The sequence below is a fragment of the Sceloporus occidentalis genome, unplaced genomic scaffold (assembly GCF_023333645.1).
Source record: "Sceloporus occidentalis isolate IW3139 unplaced genomic scaffold, rSceOcc1.0.p SCAF_6, whole genome shotgun sequence".
In the NCBI taxonomy this organism is placed as follows: domain Eukaryota; kingdom Metazoa; phylum Chordata; class Lepidosauria; order Squamata; family Phrynosomatidae; genus Sceloporus; species Sceloporus occidentalis.
The window spans coordinates 14,957,489-14,970,597 of NW_028316986.1; the positions used below are offsets into that span (position 1 = coordinate 14,957,489).

Below are 13,109 nucleotides of genomic sequence, written 5' to 3' on the forward strand. Positions count from 1 at the left end.
TCTCCTTCCTTGAGGTCTTCAAACAGAGGCTGGATGGCCATCTGTCGGGGATGCTTTGATTTGGATTTCCTGCATGGCAGAAGGGGGTTGGACTGGATGGCCCTGGTGGTCTCTTCCAACTCTATGATTCTATGGTCATGGCATCCATACCTGGTCTAGATCTTGGACATACCAAAACATTATAGTCATAGCTCTATCTGCCCTTTTGTTTCTGTCTGTTGTTTATCAGAGGAACCCTGCCACTGAACCAGAACTCTGAGAAAGTTTATTTTAATAAATAGGAGTCACCTACATGTTGACATATTGTTCAACAGTTGACTTTTGTGAGTATGCTAGTTGGGACTAACCCATAGGACTTAGGCCAGTATCCAACTATTGGTGGCCATGCTGGCTGGTTAATTCTGGGTGGGAGTGGTAACCTTAAAAATTAACAATTCCCAGGTTAGGTGTGAATACTGACATTTCTATTAAACAGCAACGATAACATTTTTTAAAAAATAAAGCACTTACAATTAATATGTAAATTAGCAAAATAATTTAATTAATATAAATACTAAAAGCACTGGTCACCATAGGAATTGTTGAACATTAAACAATGAGCTATTACATCTATTTTTACAGTAGCCCAAAATTCACAGTATTCCATACAGACAAAAACATCCTTATGTAAGAAACAATTCAGCCAATAAGACTGCATCAGTGTCATCTACAATAACATCCCAAATCCACAAATCAGCTGACCAAAATGCACAAAATACATTTTGCAAACTTTCAAACCTCCACCAGCTTCTTCATCAGGCAAAAATGTTAGAAATCACACAGGAAAAAGAAAAATTATGACAATGTTAGTCACAAACCTGCATTTTTAAGATGCTGCTGTTCTCAGTTCAGGAGTTGGAGGGACATTCATGCAGGCCTGCCCTTCCTCCTTCTGGCCTTGTGTGTATTTCATGAATTTTAAAAAAATGTTCCATTAGCAAGTCAAAAAGAGATTCATTCTCTTGAGATTCAGTGTCATCTAGTAGCAGTGATATGAGTAAACACAGAAAGTGGCCCTAGTAAAAAAAGAATCAGTATGATGCTTCTGAATGATTTGACACAGAACCTAGTTACTTTTGGGATATTGTTCTGTACCTTCAAGTCATTTCCATCTTATGGCAACCCTAAGGCAAACCTATCATGCCTTGGCAAATTTTGTTCAGAAGAGATTTGCCATTGCCTTCCTCTGAGGCCGAGAGAGTGTAACTTGCCCAAAGGCCACCCTGGGAGTTTCCATGGCTGAGTGGGGATTTGAACTGTAGTCTCTAGACTTCTATCCAACACTCATACCACAACACCATACTGGCTCTCCTACTTATTTGGGCTGCAGGAGGTAGAAGGGTCAGTGAGAACTATAGTCATAAAAAGTAAATTTTCCAAGCTCTGATTCGTTATGATGATGCTTCAAAATGGCTCTTCTAGAAAATGGCCATTAGAAATGGTAAGATTTTCTCTGTTCATTGTTCATGCACTAATGTAAGTTTAACCTCTACTAGACAATACTTGCCTTTATAGTCCAGAGAAAAATGGTCCAAACCTTACATCAGCAAGAAACATCCTATAAAATAAATGGTCATACTCCTTGTTCGTGGAGTTTCAATCTCAAATGCATCCCATCCATTGGTTGCTGCATCTCATTGTCTTTTGTCCGCACCACTGGCTCATTGGTTGTTCTCAGGACAGCTTTCAACTGGCACCAGAAGAGTTTTTGCTTGTGTTCCTCTGGGCTCCATTTCAAATAGGTTTTCTTTTTTAACAGCTTCCTAAGCTTGCTGAATCTCTGTGGGATGCTATTGGGTGGGAGGTCTTCCAGCACCACCATAATGAGAGAATCTTGATTTTCATTAAGGACCCGATGTTCAGCAAAGTATAGCTCGTACTGGCACCAGCAACTGTTGACAAAGCTGGGCGACAACACAAAAAGCACTTTATGGCTGTTCTCAATGCAATAGAAGATGTTCCCAAGAACTGGGTGTCCTGGCATGAAGTCCCTCTCATGGTAACATACTTTAAACCCATTTGTTTCCAGATTTTCTAGCAGGACCTCTTTTGTCCAGGGTGCATCATTTTCACTGTATGAAACAAAGGCATCGTAGAGTTTGTCTTCTGCTTCCTCATATTGTTTCCGCTTAGCCATGCACCAGTACCAGCCCATCTTAATATACCAGGGGCCATGGAAACGCCAGCAGAGGGCTGTGGTGATGGACATAACCAAGATGGCCATGCATGCTGTAATACCCATTTGAAGGCCAACAGAACAGTGCAATATTGTTAGGTTGCTGTTTTCCACCAAAATACCTCGCTTTGAAGGTGGGAAGCTGCACTTCAGGGCATTTCGGCCATGTATCTGTATAGCTGGGCTAGCAAGATATGTGTTTGCAAACCAATACATGTCGCAGTTACAGAAAAAATGTTTCCCTTGAACAGACAGAACTTTCAGGTTTATCAAACGGCCAAAGGTCTCCTTCATGATGATGGTAATGGCATTGTTGCTTATATCCAACTCAAGCAAAGATTCAGGCAAGGACCCCGGTTGCAAAAAGGAGATCTTGTTTCCTGACAAATTCAGACACTTCAATTCAGGCAGAAATTTGCCTGTCTGATCATATAACTCTGTAATTAAATTATGACTTGCATCTAGGTTGCTGAGAGAAGAGTATGTTGTGCTGAAGTTCAACTGCATTATGAAATTGCCAGAAATATTAAGAGCTTCTAATTTTTGGTGTGTACCAAGGAAAGGGAACTGACGTATTTTATTTTTACTAATATCAAATTCTTCTAGTGACTTGGGAAGATGCCTTGGCGAAATATCTTCTATTTTATTGTTCTGAATTTTAACTACTGTTAAATTGGAGAAAAAGTTAAGGCTTGTCATACTTTCGATATTACCATTGCTTAAATCCAGGCATTGCAAAGATGTTGGCAAATTGGGGAATGTATTCATGGGATTATTGCTGAGGTCTAGAAGTAAAAGTCTTTCCATTTTCTTTGCAAACCATTCTGGAAGTTCTACAATGGAACAGTTTGACATTACTAGATGCTTTACATCTTTGGGGAGGCTTTCAATGGGAGTGCGCTTTGGGAAATCAATATATGAAACTGCTGTGTGTTGGGGGAAATTGGGAAAATTTAACTTCACAGATCCAAGTGATGCTGCGTTGTATATAAAACGGTTTCCTTGGACATACATCTCTTCTATATATGCAAATGTTGTGGCAAACCATTGAGGTATTTCATTGATCTGAGTGAAAGATAAATCAATGCTTTTAAGGCTTGGGGGGAGACAGAGGTTTTTCAAAGTTTTAAGAGGATTGTGGCTAAGGTTTAAAAACAAGAGTGTGCTATTCTCCAGTCTATACATCTCTTTTACACATATAGAATTTGCAGTTATTTTGTTACAACTCAGATCAATAGCATGCACGTTCTTCATTTTAAGGAGCAGTGAAATTAGGGTTGTGAGATCCATTTCCAGGTTATTATGGCTGGCATTAAACTCTTCAATTTTGTCCAGTGTAACTTGGCAAGGTCCGGAATCCATTTTCCTCCTCAGTTCATTCTCAGACAGGTTTCTGTTTGATAGATCTAATGCCCCATTCACTGGGATTGCACAGCCTGTTGCCATCATTGCTATTGAAGGCAAAGATGTGTCATTGTACCTTTCATGACCCACAGCCTTCCACTTGGACATTGGATGCTCATGTAAATTCTCCTTGGCTGGTTCAGGAGACATTATTGCACCCTGTAATGAATGATCCTTTGATGAATCTACCTTGACTTCCGAGAATGTCTGAAGTGATGGTTCCTTTGCTAGCCTGTTAGATAAAGTGGCCACTGAATCTAGTTTAGAGCTCTGGTTTTGCTGCAGACTTGAATTTTCAAGAGTACTGGGATGTTCTGTCATCCTCCTGGTTATGTTTTCCACATCATTTTTCAAGAAATGTGAACTTGGTTTTAGTGTTGATTGGTCAGGTTCTGAAGAATGATTTAAAGTGTGATCACTGGAGGGGCTGGAAAGATAGGTCTTTGGATTGTGAAATTCACCTTCTCCATCACAGGAGAGAATAATGAGGTAGAAGTACAGAGTTCTGAGGAAGATTTCCATCCTGCAAAAATAAAGAAAAAAATAGTTGTGTATAAAGAATAGCTGGAAAATAAAAACCATACATACAAGGGAGAAGGCCTGTTTGGTGGCTGCTCCCAGGCTCTGGAATTCCCTCCCAAGAGAGGCCAGGATGGCCCTATCCCTGCTTTCCTTTCTGCAGCTGATTAAAACATTTTATGTCATTAGACATTCTCAGACTGAGAAGGGCTGAACTTTGCTGTGTAATTTAGATTTTAAGATTTACATAGAGTTTTATGTAGCATTTTAAATACATTTTGAACTTTAATATGTAATGTTTTTAACTTTTAAAAATTGTTGCATTGTTTTTTAAACTTTGTATCAACATTTTAATTTCTTTTGTATTATTTTTAACTTGCACTGTTTTAAATTTATTGTTAGCTGCCTTGCATTCCTATACCAGGAGAAAGTCGGGATATAAATAAATAAGTAGTAGTAGTAGTAATAGTACTAGTATTGGGTGGAATTCAGTCAAAACCTCCTGTGATGGGATTTTTACATCAGTGTAACAGGGAGAAGGAGAAGAATTCTGTATCTGATTTGTACGGTTTGGACAATCTGGAGATTATATTTGGGGTTGGAACTGAAGGAAAGAAAAGGAGGGGGAACTCAGTTTGCATGAGTGAACCTCCCCTTCCACCACATATGGACATAGCTACAGTCTGTTAGTCCCATGTTTGCCTGGTCCATATCTGGTTTCCTAGCCCTGTCAATAATCAAAACAAAGTATGTTCATGTAACAGCCGCCTCACTTTAATATGGAAGACGACTTGAAGGCACACTCTCCAAAAGAAACCCATTTCCTAGTTTTCATACCTTGCCCTTGCTAAAGAGATTGTTAACCACAGTACGAGTCCTTCCACAAGCTGTCAAATATGATTTTTTGTTCTAATTCTTGAGAATGTTCAGTTTATCAGCTAAAGTGCTCTATACATGGAGTTTGAGGAGCATGGCAGCTACTCACTCTGCCTTAACTTTCACATGTCTCCTGCACCCTTGACAATGTCTGGTGGAAGCTGAGAAGTGGCTCTCCATATGTATGACCTGAACAATAAGTAGCATTCCTGATCGCTAATACAAATGTTTTACAGCACTGGTTTTTCAAACTATTTCAGGGATAGCTGAAAATTTCTTGGACATTTATCGGGCTTTGCTTTGTGGAGGAAGCTTGTAATCATGAGTCTGGACCTTGTGGCTCATGGACCGCATGTTGCCCCCAAAGCTCTTGCACCCCAAAATCTTGGCTGAAAAAAAATTTTTTTGAGGGGCCAGGAAAAGAAAACCAAAAGCTCTGTCAGTTTGGGTTTTTAAAAGACTTTTGTGGGCTTATTGCATGGTGTTTTGAGAGCTCTCCACCCTGAAAACTGCCAACTCCACATCAAAATGGCCTGAGAGGTCACCAGAAGGGGCATCACTAGGGGGTACAGCGGGTATGGTGGGAGAAGCCCACCCTTACTGGCAGCTGCTGATGGGAAAGGGGTGCCTTCCGGGTTTGCTGGCCAGGTGAGAAAGTGAGTCTTGTCCCTCTTCCGCTCACCAGCAGCTCTGCCAGACCTGAAAAAGAGTGCCAGTTGGCATCAACAGCCTAAGCTAACCATGGCACAGGCAGCCTGACTGGTGGAGGGTGGGTGGGTGACAAGCAACCAGGGGTGACAGCATAACACTGGGGTGACACCGACCCTAGTGATGCCACTGGTCATCATATCCATCTCAAGAGTGGGTTAAGTATGGCCTTGGGTCCCCATGGGCTCCAAGACTGTTTTTCCCCAGCCCTAAACCTCTCTGGCCATAAAAAGAAGTGAATTCCTTCTTCTGGACATTTCTAAGCTTCAATTTCTAAACTGGTTTCAGTCACACCCACCCACTCCTTCTGTACTGATTCAATTAAAACAAAACAATTTTTCAAAACCAGAAGTGAGGATTTCAAGCGATTTCCTGTTTTGCATGGTGACGGGGGGAGTAGTCCTTCTAGTGCCTGAGAAGTCCCAAAGGTGAAGGGCATAAAACTGGCCTCCAGAGCTGCCACAGTTGCCCATCAGTTGCCCTGGCATGACAAATAGCATGTGAGACAAAAAGTGGCATTCTTCTCTGAAGAAATATTTCCAAGAAAACCCCTTGATAGATTGTCCTTGGAGTCACCATAAATGAGAGGCAACTTGAAGGCACACAACAAAAGTAAAATTATATATTTAATATATTTTTAGTCTTTTAAAATGGTTGTTATCATTGTTTTAAGCTGATTCTTTTGTTAGCCACACTGTGATTTTTGCACATAGGGCAAGACATAAATACTTTAAACAGACAGACAGACTTAGGGGTCATTTCCACTCTGGTTTAAACCACCATCGTCCCCACTTGGGAATCGGTTTAGTACCAATTCAGCAAGGGGGTGGCATAGTTTCCCCCCATTTAACCCGCGTCAAAAAGACGATGGGTTTTTCCATTCCTTTTGGGCTGAACTGATATATTTGCAAATAAATCGATTCAGCCCAAAGGGAACCAGGTGGATTCAAATTTGCCCTGGCAGTCCCCCCCCCCCCCCCCCGCAGCTTCCCCAGCCTTTCCACTCAGCCTCTTGCCTCTCCACCCAGCCTTCCTGCCTTCTCTGACCCTGGCCTCCTTCCACCACCTCCTACCTCCAGCTGCAAGAGAAGGCTGCCCTCACTCCTCCTCCTCCTCCTCCGGCAGCGAAGAGGACTCCGGCCAGGGCCAGGGCCAGGGCCAGGAACATCCTGCTGCCAGCACCAAGGCCCATGCTGCCATGCCAGACACAGGCAGCAGGGGATGATGGGAGAGGCAGTCCAGGCTGCCTGCAAGGTCTCTGGAAGGACCCCACAGGGCAAGCGACCCAGGAGCAGGAGGAGGAACACTTAAATGAGGCCATGGGTGGCCTTCCCCTGGACCCCATGGAACGGGGCTGCACTGAGGGGACCCAGTGCCTGATCCGAATTAATGAAATCACCACAAATAGTGGGAATGAAAGTCTTTGTTGATCCAATTCATCAGTTTGGATCAGGAACCGAATTACATGGTAAGTGGGAATAGGCCCTAAAATAACTGAGCAGTCAAGTGGATAAGCAGAAGTTCCCCTATTGTCACTTGTTGGAATTGTTCTTCCTTAATTTGTTTAAAAATAGTATATGTTTTGTTGTTGTTATTGTATGCCTTCAAGAAGTTTCTGATTTATGGCAAACCTAAGATGACCCTATAATATGGTTTTCTTGGTAAGATTTGTTGAGAGCAGGTCTGCCATTGTCCTCCCCTGAAGCTGAGAGCATGTGACTTGCCCGAGGTCACCCAGTGGGTTTCACGGTCAAACTGGGAATCGAACACTGGTCTTTAGAGCTGTAGTCCAACACTCAGACCACTATGCCACACTTGCATTAAAACTGAACAAACAATTCAAACTGTTAACTATTTACAGGTAACTTCAAAATAGGTTTTCCTACCCACTGCAAATTGGTTCTACATGATCCTTCTTGACTTTCATGATTTTTTTTTTTTTTTTTTTTTTTTTTTTTTTTTTTTTTGCTGCTCTACTGTTAAATGAATTTCAACTTTCCACCCTTATTTTCCTATTCTTTATATATTCAAATCAGCTCTTTAGTTTTTGTGGAACTGTTCTTCCACACAGTGGTGTCCCCAGGGTTGGTATCACTCACGGTGTTGTCCCTCCATTGACCTCCTCCCATATCACACCATACAGAATCCTTAGTAAAAAAAAATTGTATTACTGTTACCCATAAATCCTAATTCCAATATATTACTGAAAGTAATGGCAATAGTTGTGACATAAGCAACTAGCAAAATTAAAATTATACCTTTAATTTACAACATCATGCACACAGCTTACATGTATTAACATTGTTCATTGTTTTATTTGGTTAAAGTGACAAGTTGGTAAGATGTGATTTTTAAGAGAAGTTTTTTTAAAAATGTTAATTTTTACAAATTATTTTTTAATGATTTTCCTGGGGCTTCTCCTTTCTCTTCCCATTGAGCCTCAGCCTGTTGTTCATACAATCTCTTCAGTGTTTTCAAGGGATGCAAGTCTATTTCTGTCAAAATGCAGATGTTTGACCCCTTTAGAGTGCCACCTGGTGTGGTCCGCAGCCCTTGCACTGCAAGTGACACCTCTGCTTCCATAACAATCCAAAAAGACTTGTAGAACAAAGCTGGACTCAATTAGGCAGTCCAAAAAGGGTATTGTGCAGGGGCCATGCTAATCTTCTCTGTATCGTTCCAACTTTAGTATATGTGTTGCCGAAGCACATATAAAAAAAATGCAAAAAATTTTACAAATGCAAATCAATTTTAAACCAGAAAGTTTTCTATTAAATATAATTGAAGGGAAAGAAGAAAGGAAGCATTTAAAATTGGTTTACACACAAAAATGGAAATTAAATGAAACACCCAACGTACAAGACTGGCTGAGGAAAAGTTTAGAAATGATCAAACTGGATAGAATGACGATGATGATAAAAGAAAAATGGAAAGAAGGTTGGAATAGGGAATGGAGACTACTGATAAATTTTATAGAGAGAAAAGAATGGTAGGTACGTGAATGGAATATGTAAGAAACATAAAGAGAATGGGGAAAAAAGGATCAAATATAAAAATAGTTGATTGAAATGTATATGTGGATTCACATGTAAAATACTCCTAACGAAATATTAGCAATCTAAAACTGTCTAGATGGCACCTTATAGACAATTTGCTGAAAAGAATTTGAATAAGATAGAAAGTTTTTATAATTTTATATCATAACAAAAGTAATGTACGGATTTTAAAAGTGGTACAAGTACGATGTAAGGTTGGGATGCAGTAAGAATAATTATTGCACAAAGAAATGGACTATGCAATGAAGAAAAATTTTTGAACACTAGGATAAGAATATTGTGAAAGATAGCTCAAACATAATAAAACCGGACTGGGAAAATAGTACACTTAAGGATGTAATAGTTAAAGGGCTTATTTATAGGATGAAATACAGGAAAAACAGGGTATCATAACAAAATATGTAAGTTATACAGAGTCAAACAAGTGAAAAGGAATGAGATAATGTATATACGCTTTATATTTTCAACAATGCATAACGACATGTAATTTTGCTTTCCTGAATTAAAAAAACAATGCCAAAAAGGGTATTGACAGTGTTGGTACAGAAAGGTGCTTGGTGTAGATGTGACAGATTAGGAGAATGCAAGATGGTACTGGAAGTCAAAAACTCTTGATAGAAAAGGATCAAAAGGAGCACAACATGCTTGAACAGATAGAAAGAAGCATTCTGTCCCAACTGCTGTCCATTCACCATCATGGCATCATCATTTCTTCCATACAAACCTTCCCCTCTCATCTTTGACGTTCCCATTCCCATCTTTAGGATATGCAACGTACTTACGTTTTAAAGCCACCAGGCTGTGAAGATGGAGCTTATATCGAGCATGCCACTGTTGTTGTGGATGTGACCGCACCACAGCTGGGCAGATATGTCTTTGCGTGCTTCCTTTCCTTCCCACTCACCCCATTGCATCATAGCCTCTGGGAACACCCACAGCTCATGACGTTGGGTGAGGAAATGCTCTTCTAGATCACAGCACTGGAAAGTGTCAGCTTACAGAAGAAGAGAGTAGGTGAGGCCTTTGGTTTTCAAGTATACCACTTGTCACTACTTGTACATGCCTTTTTTTTGGGAAAAAATGCAACTGGGAAATCAGATTTGCATAATGCTTGACTTGCTTGCTTGCTTGCATTCCTTTAGTGAAACCAATGTGTATTATTCATTTTCTGAAAGGCAGTTTCTGCCATTAGAGTGTGTGGCAACAGCTTCAGGTAGCAGATGCTGGGAAGCAAAGAAGAGGCAGTGCAGCCCCAAAGATAGTCTTTCTGAGACCCCTATCCATTTATTCTGGGATGAGAGAGGCATCCTGAATCTTCATTTGGCTAGTTGCCTTCACATATGATGGAAGAATACTGAAGAAACGTTCTGCAGCCAGGTACCTTCTGTTTGTAGTTGTATGCCTTCAAGTAATTTCTGACTTATAGTGACCCTAAGGAGGGCCACTATGGGGGTTTCTTCAGAGCAGGTTTGCCATTGCCATCCTCTGAAGCTGAGAGAATGTGACTTGCCCAAGGCCACCCAGTGGGTTTCCATGATCCATGGCCAAGCCAGGATTCAAACTCTGGTCTTCAGAGTCATAGTTTATCACACCGCTAAGCTGCCTCTATCAGTACCCTCTGTAGTTTGCACTATTCTAAACTAACAATACTACGCTGTAGCCTGTGTGGATCTCAGAAGTAAGACCTTCTTGTATTGCTAATGGAATTCAAATGTTATCTCCTGGATTTTGGAATGTTTTGTTCCCAGTGCCACATGGCCAGGAAGAGAAGGGGCCTGCTTGCATAGCTATCCCCTCCACAGAACACACCACCACCTTGAGAAAACGTAGCCTGTGACTAACATCGTATGTTTATATGTTTTTGTCTCTAGTATAAATTTTTTTGCAACACCTTTGCCTGATGAAGAAGCCGGTAGAGCTTTGGAAGCTTGCCACATATACTGTGCACATTTTGGCCATCCCAATAAAGGTATCACAGTTGTGTGGATTTCGGATATTATTGTACTTTGCTATATGGCCAACACGGCTACCCCTGGATCTGTGTCTAGTGAGTTTGTGGAAGAATTATTCAGTCACAGAAGTAAGATTTTTATATGTGCAGAAATGGAAGGGTAACACACAGTTGTTGTATAGTAACACTCCAAATCCACAAAACAGTGATGCCTCTATTGGACCAATCAAAATATATAAAATAGATTAATATTTTGTGGATTTGGGATGTTATTGTACTTTGCTATATGGCCAACATGGCTACCCCTGAATAAGTTTCAAATGTCAGTCCAGTCCATTTCTGTACATAAAATGGAATGTGAGGACCATTTTGTCATTTGTTTCAGGCAGGGAATTGGATCGAGTTGGTCCTGTTTCTCTGGGCAAACTGGAATGCAGAAAGTGGGTTTAAGCTTACCACTTGAGTCACCATTTCTCCAAAATGACCCTCATCTCTCTCCTAGCACCCACTTTAAATTCCAGGAATACAAGGATGAGAACGCCAGTTTCACATCTTGCGACATTTAGCTTTGCCTGAGTGGCAGCAACTTGAAGAGGTGTTCCTAAATCAGAGATGGACGCTTCCTGTATTTAGCTCTGTGGAAACCCCAATCAACCTCTCCTAGGCCATTGTTGTTCTTTCCTACACATAGAGGTGATCCACAGTATCACATGTGTGAGAAAAGCACCAACGGCAGTCATTTGACTTGACTTTTGCTCTTTCTCCATTGCTTATTACATATGTTGTTGTGTGCCTTCTAGTCATCTCTGACTTATGGCAACCCTATCACAGGGTCTTCTGGGGCTGAGAGGGTGCAGGGTGACCAGACTTCCTCCATTTCCAGGACAGGTCCTCCATTTCAACCTTCTATCCAGGAAGAATTCCAAAATGGCCTCCACTTTAAGCATCACTCAGAAGCATAAATTTATATTTAGTTTTTAAAGCTTTTATTCTGTAATGTCCTACATTTTCCTGAATGTCCTATACTTTGAAATGCCTTGTCCTCTTTTGTGGTTATGACATCTGGTCACCCTGAGAATGCGTGACTTGTCCAAGGTCACCCAATGGGTTTCCAAGGCTGAGCAGGAAACTGAACCCTGATCTCGAGTTGTACTCCAGTGGTACGCAAACTTTTAACCCTTGAGTCCCCCTTTACACCCACATGCAGACATTGCACCCTCCTGCTTGCTGTAATATATGAATAAAAACATTTAGTTTGTTTAGAGGGTGTACAGACTGGCATCTTTGGCCAGCTGGGCAGGGGCAGAGTCAGGATGTGGCGTTCACATGATGCATGCCCCAAGTCCGCCCCTAGGCTGGCATGACATGGCAGGTGGTATCACAGTGCTCCTCTGGTGCTGCGTCTAGATGATGCAGTGCCAAAGGAGTGCCGAAAAGCAGCAGTGGCTTTTTGCGCTGTAGAAAAGCAAGATCAGGGATGCGGGATGCAGCTGCTGCAGCCCCTTGGGGTGGTCTGTACAGTCCCTTAGTGTGCATATTTTCATTCACATTCATGTATATTCATATATTAACATTTAACACGTTATAATGTTAAATGTTATAACATTTATCATTGCTTTGAGTCCCTATATTGGGAGAAAGGAAGTCTGTAAGGAAATCAAATAATGACGTAACTTCATTCAAATTCAGTGGTGTCACTAGGGTTGGTGTCACCCTTCTTCCATACCACACCATACAGAATCCCTACTAAAGTTTTTTGTACTCATGTTACTCATTCGTATACATCACTGAATGTAATGGTAATAGTTGTGACATAACTAGCAAAATTAAAATTACAACCTCATACACATAGCCTAAATGTACTTTCATGTGGTCAAAGTGAAAATTTGGGAAGACGTGATGTTTTAAAGAAAAGTTTTAAAGAATTTTTAATTAAAAAATTAAATCAAAATTTAAAAATTATTTTAAAATAAACTTGGAGCCTCTCCTTTCTCCTCCCACTGAGCCTTGCCTCACTCTCACCATCTCTTCAGGAATTTAAAGCGACACAGGCAGACACAGCCCATTTGTGCCAAATAAGAAATGTTTGGGTACCAGTAGTGTCACCCTCTCTTAGGGTGTCACCTGACGTGGCCCACATCCTAGTGATGCTCCTGTTCAAATTGGAACAGTTTTATGTAAGTAAATTCAATATTTAACTCAAGAAATGTGCAAATTTTATAAATAAAAGGGATATGGGAAGATGAGAAGGGATCAGCCCTTTCAGGTTTTGTACTTCACCCCACCATTTGAGAAACAGTCATAGTCCAGCACTCAATTACACCACTTGCTTAAATGAGCACTGATGAAGTGATATCTCAAAAAGCTGAAGTGATATCTC

The 13,109-nt window shown here is 40.8% G+C and overlaps 2 protein-coding genes and 1 pseudogene across 2 annotated transcripts in view; 1 reads left to right on the top strand and 2 right to left on the bottom strand.

Moving 5' to 3' along the window:
- Nucleotides 1-13,109, top strand: part of GPR75 (G protein-coupled receptor 75) — a 41,840-nt gene that overhangs the window by 13,067 nt on the left and 15,664 nt on the right. The window lies entirely within an intron of this gene.
- LOC149310437 (uncharacterized) lies at nucleotides 566-10,231 on the bottom strand. The gene is made up of 2 exons (XM_089528918.1): nucleotides 9,561-10,231; nucleotides 566-4,142 (listed from the first exon to the last, which is right to left on the bottom strand). The coding sequence occupies exon 2, from the start codon at nucleotides 4,139-4,141 to the stop codon at nucleotides 1,613-1,615; it is 2,529 nt and encodes an 842-aa protein (XP_089385044.1). The 5' UTR covers nucleotide 4,142; nucleotides 9,561-10,231; the 3' UTR covers nucleotides 566-1,612.
- On the bottom strand, nucleotides 8,366-8,431 carry LOC149310438 (U6 spliceosomal RNA; annotated as a pseudogene).

Excerpts from the sequence above, each read along its gene's own strand:
- LOC149310437 (XM_089528918.1), bottom strand. The coding sequence starts at position 4,141 with ATGGAAATCTTCCTCAGAACTCTGTACTTCTACCTCATTATTCTCTCC.